Source organism: Pagrus pagrus (assembly GCF_965226575.1).
Source record: "Pagrus pagrus genome assembly, chromosome: 3".
Classification (NCBI taxonomy): Eukaryota; Metazoa; Chordata; class Actinopteri; order Spariformes; family Sparidae; genus Pagrus; species Pagrus pagrus.
The window spans coordinates 740,384-760,706 of NC_140187.1; the positions used below are offsets into that span (position 1 = coordinate 740,384).

At 45.0% G+C, this 20,323-nt stretch overlaps 1 protein-coding gene across 3 annotated transcripts in view; it reads right to left on the minus strand.

The window, feature by feature from the left end:
* Window positions 1-20,323, minus strand: part of grm7 (glutamate metabotropic receptor 7) — a 232,835-nt gene that overhangs the window by 95,323 nt on the left and 117,189 nt on the right. For all 3 annotated transcript variants that reach the window (XM_084349688.1, XM_084349689.1, XM_084349690.1), the window contains exons 3-4: window positions 12,159-12,294; window positions 11,653-11,807 (exon numbers count right to left, since the gene is read on the minus strand). In XM_084349688.1, coding sequence (XP_084205814.1) covers window positions 11,653-11,807; window positions 12,159-12,294 — 291 coding nt within the window. The remainder of the gene's footprint in view (window positions 1-11,652; window positions 11,808-12,158; window positions 12,295-20,323) is intronic.

The following is a 20,323-nucleotide window of genomic DNA, read 5'->3' on the forward strand; positions in this document are numbered from 1 at the left end:
ATCTGGTACTGTAAGAAATTCAGTTTGCCACAAAAAATATAAAAATTAAATCCCTGATATATTTTTCATGACTCTGTTTCTCTCCTGCTTCTTGCAGCCGAGTCGCCAGGATGACATGTTTGTAGGTCACGTTGGGTTCTGACGTGTCAACAAAACGACTCGTATCTCTTTCACATTACATGTTCATGACCTGACGTTCATGTCAGGAGGTGAAGCTGAGCTGCGTTTCAGCATTTGTTAGCGTGAAAACATATTTTAAAGTAGACTTTGGTAAAATTTCCAGCCGTGTTTGTGGCGACAAAACAGAACATGATGTTTTAACACTCACACAGAGGTCGTGTTCCTGAACCTAACGAGCGTCGTGACGAGGGAACGTGTGAAAACTGAACCGTAACAAACAGAAAGTTTGAATCCATCTGTGATTTTGCAGAAACATTTTTGCCAACATTGATTCTGCTGCTGAGCTGCTCCTGGCAGGTGGTCGGCAGCCACCTATAGATGTGCAGGTGTGGTTGTGGTTTGTCAGTGTGAGCTAGCGCAGTTAGCGTGTTGGCTGAGAGGGCAGGACACAGTCTTTACATCGTGTATTTTCATATTTTATAAGCCTTTATTTACAGGAAAAATTCATCCAGAAAGAGCAGAAATGTTAAATGAACTGCCGGAAATATTATAAAACTAGAATGCATTTAATAGAAAAGCTGCAAGCTAACTGTGATACTGTCACTGTCAGTGAAGAGACCGAGAACAAGTTGGAAACAGCAGAACAGGAAGTGAAAAGTGTAACTGTCCTCAAACAGCTCAATATTGTGACATTACATCTAAAAGTAGTATTTTGGTGGAATACACCTTTGAAAGTAGAAGTACTGTACAGTTCACAGTACTTTATGTCCTGTCGTCTGTACGAGCGGCTCGTCTCAGCTCAGTTCACCGTCCGATCGTTAGCAGGTGCAGCTGCTTCCTGTCTGCTTCTGCTAAAACTACACGGTATAAAACATGAATAAAGATTTGAATGATTTTAAATAATCAAACCGTGTGATGGATCGGTCCTGTCACCTCGCTCCACCCACCACCACCACCACCACCACCGCTCCGCGCTGCTGTTTCCTGGAGGACTCGTCTCGGGGAGAGGAACGCTCTGTGGCAGCCCGTCACAGCGGATTCTCGCGGCGACGGTGTGAGACTGAACACTAATCTGACAAACGGCAAAGAGACGGGAGGAGGAGACGCTTAGCCTCTGACACTGATCACGCTCAGCACCTCTTCTCCTCCTTCACACCCAAGTGTTTCCTCCCGCCTCCCTCTGTCATCACATCTCTGTTCTTCTCTTGTAGTTAACCGTCACTTGTTCTGTAGCTTCACCTTCCTCCTCCCTCCAGTCTGATAACGCTGAGAACAGTTTAGAGCTAAAACACAGAAGATTCACATGTAATTCTTCACAGAGCTTCTTTTATCACATCTGTCAGTAAAATGTACTTAAATATAAAGTCTCTTCAAACGGCAGACGTCTGTGACATCACTGCATGTTAACAGCTGGACTGCTTTATAAAATGGTGTGATTTCATTATTTCAGCTGAGACCTTCCCTCCCTTGTTTGCCTCTTGTTTCCTCTCACACTGAGGATTAGTCTTATCTTAAATAAGGGCATTAAACGACTTTTCCCGATTGTTTCCTCCACTCAAGGCGCAGCTAAATAAGGGCCAGTAATTGACTGTTTTCCTCTTGTTTACTGGCTCTGGCCCCGGCAGCAGTGCTGGCTGTTTCTCCAGCTCCTGGCAGTTACTTTTAATTTTGGTCATTAGAGTCGGAGCTTGGCTCCAGTTTGAGCCCTCGTGGCTTCTGTTTGTGTCGACGGTTGCTCTGAAGTCTTTAGACTTTCCTTTACGGCAACTTTGTCCTTCCAGGAAACATTTGATCCTGAAGACTGATACAGTAACATGCACACACGTGCAGAAACACATACGTTATTTTGATTCATATATTGATCTGACATCAGTGTGTCGTCTCCAGGTGATTGTTGTCTACAGTGTGAACAGGAAGTGCAGTTGAAGCAGCAGAACGTAAATGGACTACAAACATGGAGGAGCTCAGGTTTCAGTTTAATACTCATTCATATTACTTTGCACGACTTTCTCTTTTCCTGCCGTAATAATGACTACGACCACTGGAGGTCTCCACCTGACGACAAACTGAGATATGTGACGTAATAAGCTGCTTTCACAGTCGACCTATCAGGTGTGGAGAGTACAGTGATGGGTGAAGTAGCACACTGCAGTTAATTAAAGTCATGTCATTATTTCTTTATTGTTTAATAAGTAATTGATCACAGAGATCCAGTAACTGAATGACCTCATCAGTTGTCACCAGGTTAGTTCTGCTGTTCTGGACCGTCTGACGACCCGTTCAGGTTTCTGTCGCTCTGACTGTATTTTCCTGCTCAGCTTCTGGTTCATGTCCGCTCACACACAGTCACAGCTTTGACTTGTTTGTTTGTTTGCAGCTGGTTCGGATGCAACACTTTAATATTTGATTTATTCTGGTTTATGATGTTTTGTCGGCAGCGACACTGTTGTGACGTGAACAGGTTCAGACAGACACAGGTGACACACCTGTGAGACCACAGTGGTGAGAGAGGAGGTGTGAATCAACCCCGACTTACAGAAGAGTCTGGATCCTCTCGCTTCTCTCTCGGTGCTACAGAAACAGTCGAGGGTCAGTCAGACCAGCAGCCTCTAACCGCCCGAGCAAACAGCACATCCAGCAGTGAACACATGACACGAGCGATATGTGTTTGCAAAGCACATATTTTCCTGTGTGCTCAGAGCGACCTCCGACTGGCATCTCGCCACCTTCTCATAACTGCTGTTAGCTGAGCCTGAAGGAGAGGCTTCCCTCAGAGGAGCACTTCTGCCTCCGCCTCTCTCCGTTCAATCGGCCGGAGGTGGAAACGTTTCCAGCAGATCTTTCATTAGCTCCCCGCGATGAAACAACTCTCAGAGGTGTGACGGATCATGATGCTCACTCAAGTCTTCCACTGTGTTTATGTTACAGTAAAATGATAGAAGAGGGTAAAATGCCCCCGAGTGAGTTACATTTTCATTTTAGAGACGCTGCTGCAGCCTCGTAGAACGTTTGTCGAACACTTTGTGAAGGAACGACTTCAGCAGCGGCGCGGCTCGCGGTGGCAGCTGCTGTGATACCTTCAATTTGTGCACCTTTGTGAATATTCCCCCACCACTTCACAGGTGCTGCGTATCCTGTAACACATGCGCCCTGAGAGATAAATCAGGTACCCTGCAGCACCAAACACTCTGCCAACAGAAACACACACCCACAAAAACACAAAACACTCAGATGTTTGCAGAAAACGCTCGTCTCAGCACGGACGCTTTGATTCTGAACTGCTCACCTCAGTAAACTGAGCAGCGTCTGTGTTTCTGCTAAAAATACACCTGGATGTGTTTAACTGGTAAAAATAAAATGCAGCAGAAGCCGCCAAGAAATATTTGTGTACGAGACCGTGCCCTTAAAAATAAGTTAGTAAATGAGAAATATGTAGTAAAACAAAACTACAGCAGCTGTCAGAGTGTGATATATTATTACTCAGCAGGTAAACGACGTTAACCAGCTGTTTGCTAACAGAACATCACTCCAGCTACAGAAGCTACTTTCAGAATATTCTCATGTTGAAGGTTTTCACCTGGACAGCGGCGCTGCAGTCGCTCTGCTCCGCTGAGTTTGATGCTGGAGTTGCGGGCGGCTGGATGAGTCACACTTGACTCTCCCTCCTCAGACCGTTCAGTCAATTAACGTTAAGTGATGTAATTAAAGGTGCAGTATGTAAGAATTAGAAAAACAAAACAAAACTAAATGATCGACAGAATGTGAAGAAATAAGAGCTCTGACGTCAGAGACGTTTAGCTTTGTTTTAAAGAGACATCTACTGACGTTAGCATGCTAACCACCTAGCCCCAGCCTATCCTTTCTCACAATAGCTGAGTGCTAGTGCTAGCTGCACGGCTAACTAAGCTAACTACCTAACAGTGGCTACAGTTAGCAGTAGCAGCAGCGGCCGCCTCATTCGTTTGGAGTAGGAATTTAAATGGTGGCTGGTTCTTGCATACTGCACCTTTAACCCTGATGCTCAGTGCTTTCAGTGGGTTAACAGACACTTCTGCGTTCTGTGACTTCTTCTTCTTGACTTTTTTCCCACGCTCTTCATTTCACACCAGGAACACTGGAGATGGAGGACGAGGTTCACTGAAGTGGAACTGGATGTTTCTTGATGTTGCAGCTTTACGTTTGTTTAGGTTGAATTTTCTGTTTCTCTCTCTGGTCACAACCACCGTCCCCTCCAGAGGTGGCTAACAAAGCACATAATGTGAATGTGATAAGACACTTTAAGTCCAGATGTCACTGGACATATTTGTGGTTTGACCTGCTAACATTATATCCTGCAGACTGAGCTGAGAGGAGGCTCACAGTCTGCAGAGATCCTCTGATGATCCATTAGGAACAGTGTCACTGTTTGTCATGCTGTTTGTGATTGTGTGTTTTTTGTATGTTTTCCTCAGAGATGAGCAGCACACACACACACACACACACACACACAGTATCACCTCCCTACATCAACAGTATCCTCTGTTAGCTCAGCCGCCTCCTCCTCCTCCTCCTCCTCCTCCTCCTCCTCCTCTTCCCAACACTAACTGTCTCCTCAACTCAGTGTTTTTCTTTCATGAACAGAGTTTGACACACACACACTACTGACCACACACACACACACACACACACACACACACACACACACACTCATGCTCACAACAGGAGCACCGGGGCATGCTGGTGCTTACCGATGATTACAGCTTCTGCCTCTGGGAGTGTTTGAAGAGACGCTCGCTGCACACTTCAGTGAGCAGAACGGGCCGGCAGCAAAGACTTCCTCACATTCATTATGATGTTCACATCCGTCACATCAGCTCGCAGATGAGTTTCAGGAACTGTTGGTCTAAACGGACTTACACTGCCGTCGATCGTTGATTGTCTGAGCTATAATGTGTGTTTAGTAAAGATGATAAAGAAAGTAAAGACTGGTTCGTTAAGATTTCGACACCATTGTTCCTCAAAAGATCTGGGACTCCTGACCCGCCCCAACCTGACTCTGAACACCGGCGCCCCTCAGGGCTTTATACTTGGCTCTCTTCTGTTCAGCACCACCGCGTCCCGACCCACACCTCCAACTGCATCTACAAGTTTACTGACGACCTGATCGGGACCGACCCGATGACAGACGGCCTTCAGAGAGGATCAATGTCGGCAGAACAAAGGAACTGGTTATGAAATAGAGGAAATGACAGACGGAGGGACACGCCCCCATCACCACCTGACGAGGTGAATACAATCAGACCGTTAAATTACGAGAACATAAAACTGAATAAAAACAACAACAACAACATAATAATAATAATAATAATAATAATAACAACAATAAAACAGGGAGGAGATGAAACATGAGCCGGCTTTAATAAACAGCTTCTTTAAAAACACTGTTGCTCCATTAGACTGTTTAATGTCGCCACACGGATGTTTCACACGACGCACACAGCAACAAATCACAGCAACACAACAAAACTGTTCATATTACAGACATCTCGTCTTCGCCTGTGTCCCTGTTTCCAGCTCTCAGTGCATCTTCACGTCCATGTTATGTAGTACACTGTGGTTATGACTGTGTCAGTAAGGTCAGGGGCAGAGTTACATGTAATCCTGAATCTGTGGTTTATTGTGTGATCTATTTGTGATCACGATGATGAGTCATCAGTGACGCTGGACGACCACCTCCTGACTGGAGGGTCACTACAGGTCAGACTGACCCGGCTGCTGCATCTGATGTGCTGGAGTGAGAACGAGGTCCAAACAACACAGTAAGAGAGAAGAATAAAAATAAGTCCTGCAGACATCAGGAGTCATAAAATAAACTAATGTCCTCGTTCGTCTTTGTTGATTGTCAACGTTAACATGAGCTCATCATGTCTGAAGCTCACTGAGGTACTGACTTAATAAGCCCGACCTTACATGAAGTCGGGCCTCCTCACATTTTATATAAAACACTGATACTGGAGGAAATCACACAATATGTCCTGCTACTGTTTTGAATTTCTTATTTTTTTTGAAGGTGTGGATTAAATTATGATTTATAACCAGCTAAAGTCACTGTTAAGATATTATATTATTACATTAGAGAACCGTTTCAGATATTTTGGTTCTGATGAAGGCCACAAACAGAACCCGGTGGTCCAATAATAAAGTTGTTCTGTCAACTAGTGTTGCTGAAGTTTTGATCTCTTTAGTCTCATTCTCTATGAACCTTGGAGAGGTTCTTTTGTTTGTTACACATCAAGTCTGCTGCCCAGAAGAAACACTCTTCATAGCTGCTCTACTAATGCTCAGAGGTCAGCAGCAGCCCGGTGCCGGTCATGTTCTCGCTCGCTGAAACCATCACATGTGAGTTTTGGTTTGCAGGGTGTGAAGTCGACCAGGCAGAGTGGAAACAAACAGCAGCTCTGAGCTCCAGATGGCTCCTCATGAAGCTAGCCACCATTAGCAGCGGTCATGTGGAAGCAGGGGGTTGATGACACACACACATACACACACACACACACACACACACGCACACACACACACACACACACACACACGCACACACACACACACACACCGTGGTGACGGTGACACAGGTGAGGTGCTGGCCTGTGGCTCTGCAGGTGAGAGGGCCAACAGAGCAGGTCGCTGCTCGGCACTGATAACTGCACACGTCACAAGCTATTCTGGGAGCAGCTCACGCTCGCTGAACATCGCTGCTGCAGGAGTGACCTCAGCTCACAAGGTCCTCTCATCTGTGTGAAACACAACAACACAACACTTTGCCTCGTCTCAAGTGATTTTACTTCATCATACCGCCGAGAAGAAAAGAGACAGAGACGGGAACAGTATGTCTGAAGGTCAGCGGTCAGACCTCAGCCAACAGGAAGTCCTCTGAAATCTGCTCTTTGACTCCAGATGATGTTCAAACTGATAAACATTACTACTGTAGCAACATCTCATCTCTGTGACGTTCATGTTCCCCTCAGGATGAACTGTGATAACTGTGGTGATCCTCTCATGCTCACATGCTAAACTAAGGTTAGGGGATCAAGGTAGAAGCGTTCACGCCGCGATCCCCGTTACATTATATCACCAATATTACAAACACTTTGAAGCCAGCCGTATAACCAACCAGCTTCAAAGACAGGAAAAGAAGAGCAGCTAAACTAACATGTGAACATTTTACCTGCTAACATCCACATGTTAGCATTGTCACTGTGCGCATGTTAGCATGCTGGTGTTAGCATTTATAGCTGTGAGTTCAGCCTCACAGAGCTGCAACTGCCTCAAACTCACGAGTACTGACCACAATATCAAACATCGATTGTTTGAACTTCCAGACTTTAACGTGAGCAAACATTTTGAAAGCATCTTTATTAATGAACAAACTAACTGCTTCAGCTTTTCATCTCTCAGCCAGCAGACAACACGAGCTAAAGGACAAACTACAGGCGACTTAATATAAAAGTTATTTCAACATGTTGTTTTCTGCCTGTTGTGTTTCAGAACTCGCCGACTGTAAAAATATTTGTTCTAAACATTATTTGTTGTATAAACTTTAATGTTTTACAGGAAAATCATATCAGTTTTATTTATACAGCCCAAACTCACAGTCACATCACCGCAGTGGACTTTACGGTCTGTACGGTGGACGACGTCCTCTGTCCTCAGAGACTCGTGTCAAGAGAACAAAATGGTTTAAAAAGTGGATTTTGTTTGTTTCTCCTGGTTTTGAACGTATTTCCTCGCTGATAAACCGTCAACAGAAGAGTCGTTCATCATCACGCAGAGTTTCAGTGTGACGCTCAGTTCTGATCTGTTGCTGTTTGTTTCCCGATAAAGAGCCGAGCAGCTCTGACAGAAGAGGACGGAGACGAGGAGACGGCACTTAAAGAGCTGAGAGACACGAGCCCGCAGAGAGACGGCGATTAATGGCGTCATTAAAAAGGCAGACGATGTGTTTTACAGGAGGAAGTGTGTGTGAGTGTGTGTGTGTGTGTGAGTGTGTGTGTGTGTGTGTGTGTGTGTGTGTGTGTGCGTGCTGTTCAATCAATATCTCAGCAGAGAGTTCAGGAGAAACTCCTCCCGGTTCTCTAAAGTCTTCTTCATTATGCATGTACTGCAATTACCTGACGTCTGTGAGGAAACGCACCGAGTCAAATTACAGTCTGATTAGTTGTTGCAATCACAGAGTCACAGCGGCTTCGCTCCTCACTTCAGCCTGGAGACACGTCTGCACACTGAAGTCACGTGATCACAGTGATGCTGTCGTTCAGACCTCGGCCGTCTCTTCTCCTTCTTGCTGTCTTTTCTTAGCAGCACACAACGTCCAGTTAGACATTAAAAATAAAGCTTGCTGACAAACAGTTCACATATTATGACTTTTGTAACGTAACGGCAGTGACTTTGAGAAGTAACTGTAGTAAGTCTGTCACTAACGTCTCGTGAGTTGCACTGTTTAAGTAGTTAACTTCCTCCTGTAACATAACAACACATCACTCTTGACTTCTGGTCACAAACAGGATGTGAACCCGGGTTTCTACAGATAACAACAGTAAGAGAGAAGATAAGTGTAAAAACAAGTACCGCTACTATGTTTCATATAAATATACGATGTGTTTGACACATTAAGTTCATAAACGCGTCTGAGTGACGTTTTACTGACTGAAAAACAAACATGAGTGAAGCTGTCACGAGTACATCTGATCTCACGTTCCTGCTTCATGTGCTCACACATCGTTCATACACCAGACGCCTGGTTCAACACCTGCGATAAGTCTCAACTTTCAACGTAGCTTAGCTTAGCTTAGCTTAGCATAAAGACTGGAAACAGGGGGAAACAGCTAGCCAGAACAAACCCTGAAACAGTGTTTTGTTATTTTCATGCTTTGAAGAAAGCGAGACAGAACTTTTTGATCAGTGAGCTTCAGAGCTGCTGGTCGGTGGACTGGACCTTTGGACAGAGCCAGGCTAACTGTTTCCCCCTGTTTCCAGTCTTTATGCTAAGCTAAGCTAACCAGCTGCTGTCTGCAGCTCTGATGTAAGTAGATTTGAATGAATGCTGACTGTCTGTAGTTACATGCTGGTGACGAGCAGCTCTGGTTGTGTCTAAATCTTGTTGTCAGGTTTCCTTTATCACAGTTTTGTGCTGACTCGGTTCATCCTGACAGATGAGATTGTGTTTAATCAAACTAACACACATCCTGTGTGGGCAGGTGATGTCACAGTGAAGGAAACCTGCACAGACGTGTCAGAGCCAGGGGATGACGGCCCTGCAGGTTCATCTGGTTATGACTCATCATAATGTTAAACTCCTCCCGCTCTCACCTCTATTTTCTACCTCATACGCTCTGATTGAATGGGTCCGTCGCCCTCATTCCCTGAGCTACCCAGACCGCCCGTCACGGCCCAGTATCCTCTCCTACCGTCTTTATGCCCAGAAAACGTCCATTTCCATTAATCATTCGTCAAAGAACGAGGGGACAGACGGTGTCAGAGAGCACATCCAAGGGAACGATGTTGATTAGTTCACCACCGGCGGCCCTTAAAGGCCCGTCCAAGGTGACACCCTCACACTCAGCTCCTCCTGAAGTTTGCATCTTGATCTGGCTCCTGGCACGACTTCTTTAAAGTTCACCACACGTCGGTGAAAAATGTTTAGAGGAGAAAAAAAAGGGCAAAACATTGGCGGAAGGATTAACGAGGCTTTTCTAAGTGTGCAGGAGGATTTTGATTCCAGAAAAGAACATCAGATTTAGCTGCCTCTCATTAAGCTGCTCACTGTCGGCGTCGCGCGTCAAGAAGAAGAGAACAAAGGAAGATATTTCATTTGAAGTCCAACGCTTCATTTTAACAGAACCGACACGACAAACGCACTTTTCTCTCCTCGTCAACATCTTTGTTTGATACGACATCACGCTGTCTGTAGGTACTAAACTGTGCTGTGATACCGATGCATCTCATCTGAACTCTGTCATTAGCACGAACCGGGCCGTCAGAACCAGTCTGTTCAGCCTAAACAGAAGTTCTGTTTCCTCTGATCAGCGTTTGGTGCGTCTGTACGATGAACTCTCTTCACTTGTCTTTAAAGACAGAAAACAGAGGGAAAGCAGCTGCGTCTACCTGTCAGCAGCTGTACAGCTCTCAGATCAACACAGCTCATCTGTTTGAAAACCAAATCAGTGTTTGCATCATGGAGGTTAAACCACAGACGGGCTCACGGCTGGTCCAGTCTCTGCTGGTCCAGTGTCTGCTGGTCCAGTCTCTGCAGGTCCAGTCTCTGCTGGTCCAGTCTCTGCGGGTCCAGTGTCTGCTGGTCCAGTCTCTGTGGTCCAGTCTCTGCTGGTCCAGTCTCTGCAGGTCCAGTCTCTGCTGGTCCAGTCTCTGCGGGTCCAGTCTCTGCAGGTCCAGTCTCTGCTGGTCCAGTCTCTGCTGGTCCAGTCTCTGCTGGTGACACACTCTGACTCAGACTGGAGGAAGTCCTGCTGCCAGACGACATCAGTCCGACAGGACACGAGTTACGCTGCCTGAGGCCGATCACAAATCCTCATAGTGACACATTAACAGGCCCGACTGACCCTCCCTGTTCAGACTGTTATCTGATTAAAGGAACAGTTTGACATTTTAGGGAAATATGTTTGTTAACCCTTTAGCGTTTGGACTGACACCACGTCATGTCAGTACTGACAGAAACACTGTGATGTTGCCATGACGACAGTCACCTCCTGGTAGGCAGCTGGTGGTTGATTTGCATTGTGTGTTTATTACTGTTGTCATCAGCTGTACCGGTCCGATCTGTTTCTGCTGTGATTCTTTACTGAGAGTTTAAACTCAACACGTCGTCTTCTTCACTCTAACTACACGAACCAGCTGCTCATCAGAGTGAAATCAATGTGAACACGTGAATCTCAGCGAAAACATGAATCCTTTCCCAACACAGAGGATGTGTGGGACAGCTGGCTCTGTATAAGATGCATTCAAGCCTCTGACTGAGCAGCACCGCCTCTCAAACAGCTTACTGAAGTCTGGTGGTCTGCTGAACATCAGTAGAAATACATTCTCATTCTTATCTTCTACCAAAATAAAAATGCAAGTTCTCCAAAGCAGAAAGTGTTCAGACCGGGTCAGACGGTGCACAGCGGCTGTCTGAGGAGAGTGAGAGTGAAAGTTAAAATCCCTGCAGGACTGACGCAGTTCTGCAGCGGCGCTGATGGTGCTGATGGTGCCTCTCTGGCAGGATGATGATGATGGTGATGATGATGATGATGACGTATAATCATCATCAGAAGATTCCTCTGCAATTTAGTGTCACAGGAAACCAAGAAATGTGAAGAGTGAATGTTCTCAGTGGTGATTGAGATTTCCAGCAGCAGAGAGGAGAACGTGTCCCGTCAGCGCCGCAGATTTAACAACTTGAGTATGAAAGAAACGGACCACAGAACCCAAGAGACAACAGACACATTCTGACACATGACGTTCACACACAACAATAAAACACACGAGCGGTGGACGTACCGCTGATGGTGGCTCTCTTCGGCAGGATGGTGACGGCCCCCACAGCGGCGTCCTCCAGCTGGTTGATGGGACTGTTTTTGGCCCCCCAGCTGTCTGAACCGATCCACAGGAAGTGACCGACCTGCTCCGCTCGCTTACTGGCGTTCAGGATCCCCCTGCAGTCACACAGGCACCGACACTGTCACATGTCCTGTATGTGTTGGTGTGTGATGGTGGTCATTGGGTTGAAATGAGACATCGGTCCCGGCTAAACTTACTGCTGTACTGACCCGTACTGAGTTCTGACCGGATATTTTTTGGTGTATATTAAACAGAAAAAACACCAACAAGGTGAAAGAGAAGATGAAGAACTTTTCTTGCCAAACGTCTCTTGTCCTCTGTTCATAAAATAACACTGAAGAGACAAACAGTTTGGTACCAGCACCATTAAATCAACCTTTATATCTTCTCATTAAAGCTCAGACAAAGTTCTGCCTTAATGACGTTTTAATTAGTGTGTTATTTACCTGATGTCCTCGTCAGAGGCGAACAGGATGACTGCCCGGGCGTACCGAGTGTCCAACAGCAGGCGGATGATTTTATCAAAGTCAGAGACTTTGTGGTCGTGAGGGATCTTCAGAGACTGAGCGATACAGATTCCACCTGCAGACACACAAACAGAGGCCAGCGTCAACACACAGTACAACACACAGTACAACACACGGTACAACACACAGTACAACACACAGTACAACACACGGTACAACACACAGTACAACACACAGTACAACACACAGTACACAACACACAGTACGGCTGCTTCATGAACTCCTGTTTGTCCTGTTAAAATTAGATTCTGCGTTTAAGAATCAGCCTTAAAGCTTCTTCCAAGAGTTGGTACAAAAGGTCCGCAGGTAGCAGTGACAGTTGGTTCACCTGAAGAAGGAAAACGCTGCAGACGTTGATGGAGCTGACCGGAGGAAGAGGAGCTCTGCTCTTCACTCTGCTGCCTGACATTTCATGAAACTACCGACTTCTCTGCACACAGTCGTCTTGAAAGCGTGAGGAAAAAGGCTGCGAGCGCTGCAGGCTGATGCACTGCTCCTTTCAATAAATGTCACTCAACTGCACAGAAAAGTTCTGTTTCTTTGCTCAACGAGCCCCAACGGCACCATCAGCCAGCTGCAGTCACCTCGTTCTACTGATCCAGGATCAACAGATTACAACTGAGATTAGTTCGACACATTCACGGCTGAATCCTGGTCGCAGTGAGAAGTCAACACGCTAACGTTACAGCAGCCAGCTCCACAGGATGTACAGGATTCACTTTCTGAGCACTTTGTCCAGAAATCTGTCCACAAGATCCAGCTGACCCGGTTACTAGCTGAAAGTACAGTGATCAAACAGATTATAATCTCCCCTTTAATGCTCGACAGTCATCAGCTGCTGCAACAACACAAAGTCAAATCAAAAACCACCATCGACACGATGAAGAGATGTTTGACCCGAACAGACCAGCTGACCGTCGCAGCTAACGAGGCTAACGAGGCTAACGAGGCTAACAAATCTTTTGCTTGCCTTTTGAAAATGTCACTTTGGGGCAGCTGTCAAACTTCATTAAGTCTCATCATCACTTCATGAAGATGTGTTAGTGCGCTCGTGCCAATTTAAAATTCTGGCCCGTCTTCCAACACTTTGCAACGCCCACGTCCACGCTGACATTTGGCTCATGCAGGATCTTCTGAGCAGCAGCGGGAGGCCTGTACAAAGGATTTGGCCTTTAAGATGCAGCTGCTGACACTGAAGCGAGACAAAGGCAACGGCAGCAGGTCAGAGGTTTGAAATCCTTCTAGAAGCAGGAGTCAGATCAGATATCACGCTGGTTACAAAGAGCACTTTGGCAGATCGGCCGTCACACAGCAGCGTCACTGACTAACAGCAAACACACGTCAAGATCTCCGTCTTGATCACTTCACACAGCCCGCTGTGCGTCTCGCACGTCTGCATGACGTCACCACATCGAGCTCAGACATCAGATTTTAAAGAGCGTCTGAGGAGCAAAGTTATCTCCAGAGTTCAGGAGTTCACAGCTGGTTGGCTGATGGTTTAATAAAAGCTGAGGCTGGCTCAGGAGATATTTCACCGCCCCGTCAGTAGACGGTCCTGATGATGGTCGTGATGTGACAGGCCATCGATACAGCGAGGCGTCTAACTGAAGCCTGAGCACATGAATGTATTGATCAGCACTCTGTAGTGACTGATGTGTGTAGCTGTCAGTACTGCAGGACTGCAGCAGCCACATCATGTGTTTATGACTCAACACAGTCAGTGTGTGTTGGAGCGGCTGAGAGACGAGACAGGAAACAAAGCGTTCATCTCCTGCTGCTCGACACATCGAGCTACCGAAGCCCAGAGAGGCTTTTATTATCTGTTGATTCATCTTCTAAGTCTGGTCTGAATTATTGTCTCTCGTGTGTTTATGACTTGAATTCTGGTGAGAAAAAAGAATCGGCAGCATAAACTTTCATTTTGTTTCCATCTGTGAAAAAAAACCTTTTTGTTTGTGTAGAAATTTTCCTCTTGAAAATAAAATGTTATTTCACTCCGTGCATGAAAGAAAATTCTACTACACGTGAAAAAATGTGTTTTTTCTCCTGAAAAAGAAAAAATATTCACAAATGGAAAAATGAAAGAACAAAAGTTTATCCTGCAAAACTTTTTTTTCCACCAGATCATAAACACGGGAGAGGAAATCATTCAGATCAGACGTGGATCAGCGGATCAGCGGATGAGCAGCTGTCGTGTGGAGCTGAGCAGACTTTGAAACTGCTCCCATCACATTTCATCGACCACATTTGACAGATTTTCTTTGTCTCCAGACACAAACTGACAATTCTGTATTAGTGAGAACGTGCTGCTGATCCCTCCGTCAGAACAAAGAGCAATTATTAACTTTCTGTTCTCAGTTTGGTTTTATTTTATTGGTTCACAAAACAGGTTTACAACCTTTTCAGTACAATTTTTAAAATCCATCCTTTATTCCTTCTGTTGTGGACATGTGTTGCTGAGTACATTCAATCGCTGCCTTTTCGGTTCAATCATCCAACTGAAAGACGGGTGACGCTCATCACTCGTCACTCAGGAGGACGTCACTGCTCCTCAGGTCTTATCACCTGGTGAGACGCTGAACCTGGTGCCTGCTGCAGGAGTGAACACAGCTGACCTGTTAGGGTCAGACTGACACGTACAGCCGATGTGAAGCTGCTCTGAAGTGAGAGACGAACATTGAGCTGATAGACAACCCTCCTTCATCGGGTTCTTCAGTGGCGGCTGATGTATCGCCTGATCACCGAGCTTTAGGAGCGTTCAGAGCGTTCAGGGAAAATAAACGTTTGCGACAGCGGATACTTCTGATCATTACCAGCTGATATATGAGGCGAGGGTGAGGAGCTGCAGACATGTCGACAGAGTCCGTCTGACAAGACACAACAGAGTGTGGGTTCACACTGGACTTATATTCAGTCCTCTACTTACTTTTATTATCAGAGCTGATTATTAGATCTGATATTCAGCATTTCTCGGTTGGTTGGAATCAGTATTTCTTTCTTTTTACCCAGTTACCAATAAAATACATGTAGTGGAGCAGATTACTAAAGTAAAGGACAAGTACCTCACATCAGTACTTGAGTAAATGTACTTCTTCCACCTCAGCTTGACTCATTAAGTCTCTGACATTAATGTATTCCTGATGATTAAGGTTTAACATTCAGATCCGTCTCTGATTAGATTTCATGTCATTCAGTTTCAACAGCAGTGAAATGTTATTATGTTGCTCCGTCACTCGTCTCAGGAAGGACAAAGACGAAGACACTTCAGATATTTCAGACCACAAAGCCTCCATCATACACCAACATGACTCCTCATCTCAGATTCATGGAGAAACTGAAGTGTGCCGGATCAAAAGTGCGTACGAGCAGAAAGCCCCACATTTTATTCAACAGATGAATAAAACATTTGTCTTTGGGTCAGAACCACAGTAACCCAGATCTCATTATTGCAAAGGTTGTATGTATTCTTTAAATCTACAGAAGAATATGTTGCTGTAAAATCACAGTATTTTAATGTAGTATACATCCTTTAAATTTACAGGATTATACTGTCAGTGAGAAGCAGGGCCGGTTCTAGGCAGGCATATATATATATATATATATATATATATGTATATATATATATATACATATATACATATATATATATATATACATATGTATGTATATATATATACATATGTGTTTATATATATATATATATACATATATATATATATACATATGTATATATATATATATATATATATATATATATATATATATATATATATATACATATGTATGTATATATAGTAGCAGTTTGGTTGTAGCGTACTCAGACGACGGTGGAGCAGCAGAAACGCTGAACGTGGCAGCTGGACTCGTTCCACATGTCGACTGAACGAGGTTGAAGTCAGACGAGCGAACAGGAAGGTTTCAGTACCAGAATCTCAGAATCAGAGATCAGTGCGCTTAGAAAAGCAAACTTCAAATCTCTGCTTGATTAGTCTCGTGAGACTGCTGCGGGAGGCTGTTTACTTTACTTTAATGTACTTTTTGGATTTACGTATGCAGCAGATACACATTAGCATTAAAGTCTTAGTGAGAAGAGACGCAGCTGAAGCTTGAAGGAAAGAAAAATGTATCTGATGTTTTTCTCCAGGACACAGACCAACAACTGGACACAGACGAACAACTGGACACAGACGAACAACTGGACACAGACCAACAACAGGACAAAGACCAACAACAGGACAAAGACCAACAACAGGACACAGACCAACAACTGGACACATAATAAAACTGCTTTTGTTTCAATCCTCTTGAAGAGCTCCCATCATGCCTCAGTGCAGTGGTGCAGGTCCAACATGTTACTTGATGAATAGCTGTATATCTCTCTCACACACACACACACACACACACACACACACACACACACACACACACACACACACACACACACACACACACACAGCTATTGATCAGCCTGTAATATCTCCTCTGGAGCATGACGGCTCCATCAGAGTGGTCGGTGGTGTCGTGTCCCTTCAAACAGAAACGTGTTCCTCCATCACATGTTGGATGTAAACCATCCATCCATCCGCTGCAGCTGTACGAGGAGCTTCACAGCAGATCCTGGGTCAGTGGAGACGTGAGGCTCACAGAGTTTCACATACAGCTGACTTCACTGTTTATCTGTGACGAGGCTAAAATGTTGAATACCCTTTAAAGAGAATCTGCTGATCTCACGGAGCTGCGCATCACTGCAGTGCTGGTGGTATCAAAGCCCTTTGAGGAAGGACTTGCCACTCAGCAGCCATCTTGGCAAAACTGCATGTATTGATAAACAAACACTTAAAAATGTGGGTGACTTTGCCTCAAAATGACGATTGGCTTTTGGGGGGGAGGGGCGGGATATCAGTCATACAACCACCATCTGCAGCATTACAGACCTTTCTACTCAACATGCCTTCAGTGGTTTGTCTCCTCTTGTCGTCTGCTGGACTTTAGGGCTGGTGTATAAACTACAGATTGTACTTCCTTATTTTTGTGTGTGCACGTCCACCAACACTGACTTTACAGTTGCTTGGGGGAGAGAGTGAAATCCTGTAATCCTCCACCCGGATTGGTTTCTGGTTTAAGAAATCCAGTTGAACTGGTTCTTAAGGTCTCACACAATCCTGTAAAGTTTCCAGCAAGCGTCCAAAGAAACCGTCGTTAACGACCTTGAGACGCACGTCTGTCAACGAGCAGCAGCCGAATCGTTCGTCTGTGGAGGATCCCTGAGCAGACAGCGACATAAAGACCTGCGACTTACTGCCTCCTCTGCTGCTCCTCCACTAACGACACCGCCGCTCAGAGCCAACCAGAGAATTTATCTGTATTACCCATGACTAAATATTGATCCAGGTGATCATTCTTCACTTAAACTATGTCCACATCTGTGTGTGTGTGTGTGTGTGTGTGTGTAGCAGGCCAGGCAGTGGCCTGAGTTATGGCCTCGTTCCACTCCGACCACTGAGTTCTGGAGTTATGGCGGCGAGTGTCAAAACTTACAAGGTCGAAGCGTGAGGCGCTGCCAGGCTGTTGTCAGGGCTGAATGGTCAGAACGACCGCTGGAAGCGAGCACAGTGTCGGGATCCAGAGGAGCTTATCACAACCCCATAAGTCTCCTGCTGTACAGCACCACACAGGGCCCGACGGGCTACAGCGGCCATGTCTGCTCCAGGAGTATTTAACCCTTTAATGGGGGATTTGTCACCAATACAATGAAATAAACCTGCACATGAACACGACACAGTTTTTAAAGATGAATAAGTTAATCGATAAACATTATATGAGATGAAATCTGTGTTTTGGAGCAGCAGCGATGGACGTGTTGGTCAGAGTGTTCACGACTGTAACTGAACTTAAGTCCTCCCAGTACGATCACAATCACTCTGGATTTACGTCATCAATTTATTTATGGGTTAGATTTTTGTCATTTTTTAATTTTGGACTGTTTTGCTTCTGTAACAAATCTTCTCTTAGACTAATGGAGTGAAAATGTCTGAAATACATTTAGTTAAATACATGCATATTTAATAAGATAGCATCATTTGCATATTTAAACTAAACTATTATAAATTAATTATAATGTCAGAAACCAACTGGGGAAGATTCATGGTGAAAATTAATTTAATTAATCGTCTCCATTTACAAATATATTCATATAATACAACAACGGTCTAATAGCCGAATGTTAGATTTATCAAACTGACAACAATTAATCACACTGAGTCAGATTCCATATTAAAATTCACATTTAGTAAAATATACTTAACAATTCTTCTTTTACCATTAATGACCATCTCAACTGATTAATATTTTTTTAAATCAATGCTCTTAGATCAGTCCAGTGGCCAGAATATAATTATATAATTATTACAGCCAACGAGGCCGCCAGCCAGCCAACTACAGGTCGAGTCACACACCTGGACACCTGCAATTTTTCACAGGAAGTCAATAAGTCACCTGCAGCTGAACCAACAGGTAATTTAATCCAAACCATGAAGTTTTCTAACTCTAACCAGGTGATGTTGGTGCCTGAACCTAACCAGAGCATAAACACAGAGTTGGTTATGCAGAGAGAAATTGAAAATTCAACCTAAACAAACAAACAAACAAACTCATCTGTGGTTTTACAGAAACATACTGAGCTGACATTTTTGGGTTGCAGAAGTCATCAGGCTGTTTTTGGTGTATTTCTTTAAGTAATTCTGTTCACTAAGCCTTCTGGAACGTAACCAAATGATAAACTATTAACTTCAGATGAAAACACCATCAACAGGTTTGTGGCAGCAAACAGCAGAGAAGAGAATTTTTTAAGGAGTAAGAAAAAAAAATGTTTCAATGTCTGAAACTGTCTGCGGCCTCGCTCCCGTAGCGGCTTCGCTCCCGTAGCGGCTTCGCTCCCGTAGCGGCTTCACTCCTGTAGCGGCCTCGCTCCCGTAGTGACTTCGCTCCCGTAGCGGCTTCGCTCCCGTAGCGGCTGCGCCCGTAGCGGCTTCACTCCCGTAGCGGCCTCACTCCCGTAGGGACTTCGCTCCCGTAGCGGCTTCGCTCCCGTAGCGGCTGCGCCCGTAGCGGCTTCACTCCCGTAGCGGCCTCGCTCCCGTAGTGACTTCGCTCCCGTAGCGGCTTCGCTCCCGTAGCGGCTGCGCCCGTAGCGGCTTCACTCCCGTAGCGGCCTCGCGCCCGTAGTGACTTCACTCCCGTAGCGGCCTCGCTCCCGTAGCGGCTTCGCTCCCGTAGCGGCTTCTTCTCTGAGAAACTGAGTATTTTTCTTCCTGTATTAGGAACGACAGCACTTTACACGGAAGGAAATGGTTTCATTAAAGTTTCCACAGTCATTTTAAAGTTGAAATGACCCGAGATGTGTAATAACCTTTCAAAAAGAAATTTCAAAACTGCGCGTCTGAAAAAAAAAAGAAGTGATTTTGAAGCAGAGAGTTCAGACTTCAAACACACAGGTAGGACGGAGCGAGGCCATTTAAGTCTTTAAAGTTTAGGTGGAGCAGGAAACTCTAAATGCCATCGTGGACTTCTTCTAACTGGATCTGACTGTTCTGGCTGCTCCGGTCCTGAGGGAGCTCGTTTCAAAGGACTGACCCTCCGACCTCAGTGCTACATTTTTATCTTCATTTCAGAGCCGAAGAGGAAGTGAGATTGTTTCAGTGTGAAGGAGAAAAAAAAAAACAAGAGAAGAAGAAGTGTCAGTCTGTGTTTCTGTCACTCTCTCCACATCTCTGTGTCTCCACCCAACACACACACATACACCACAGATCATCTACGACACAACCTCTCACACTGCAGGCAGAAAGCACTTCAAACCTTCCCCCTGATGTACTTTCAGTGTTCACACAAGGAACCTGGTAAAGTTTCTGCTGTTTCAAAATAAATGAGGAAGAAGAAAGTCTGAGGAAATACAGGAGCTCTTACTTTGACAGGAAGAAGAAAAAAAGGATGAAGAGAGTCTAAAAGAAAGTTAACTATATAAATGGACAGGATGGGGTTTGGCAGAGATGCTGAATTTAGAAACACTATTTTATCCTTCTGATTTG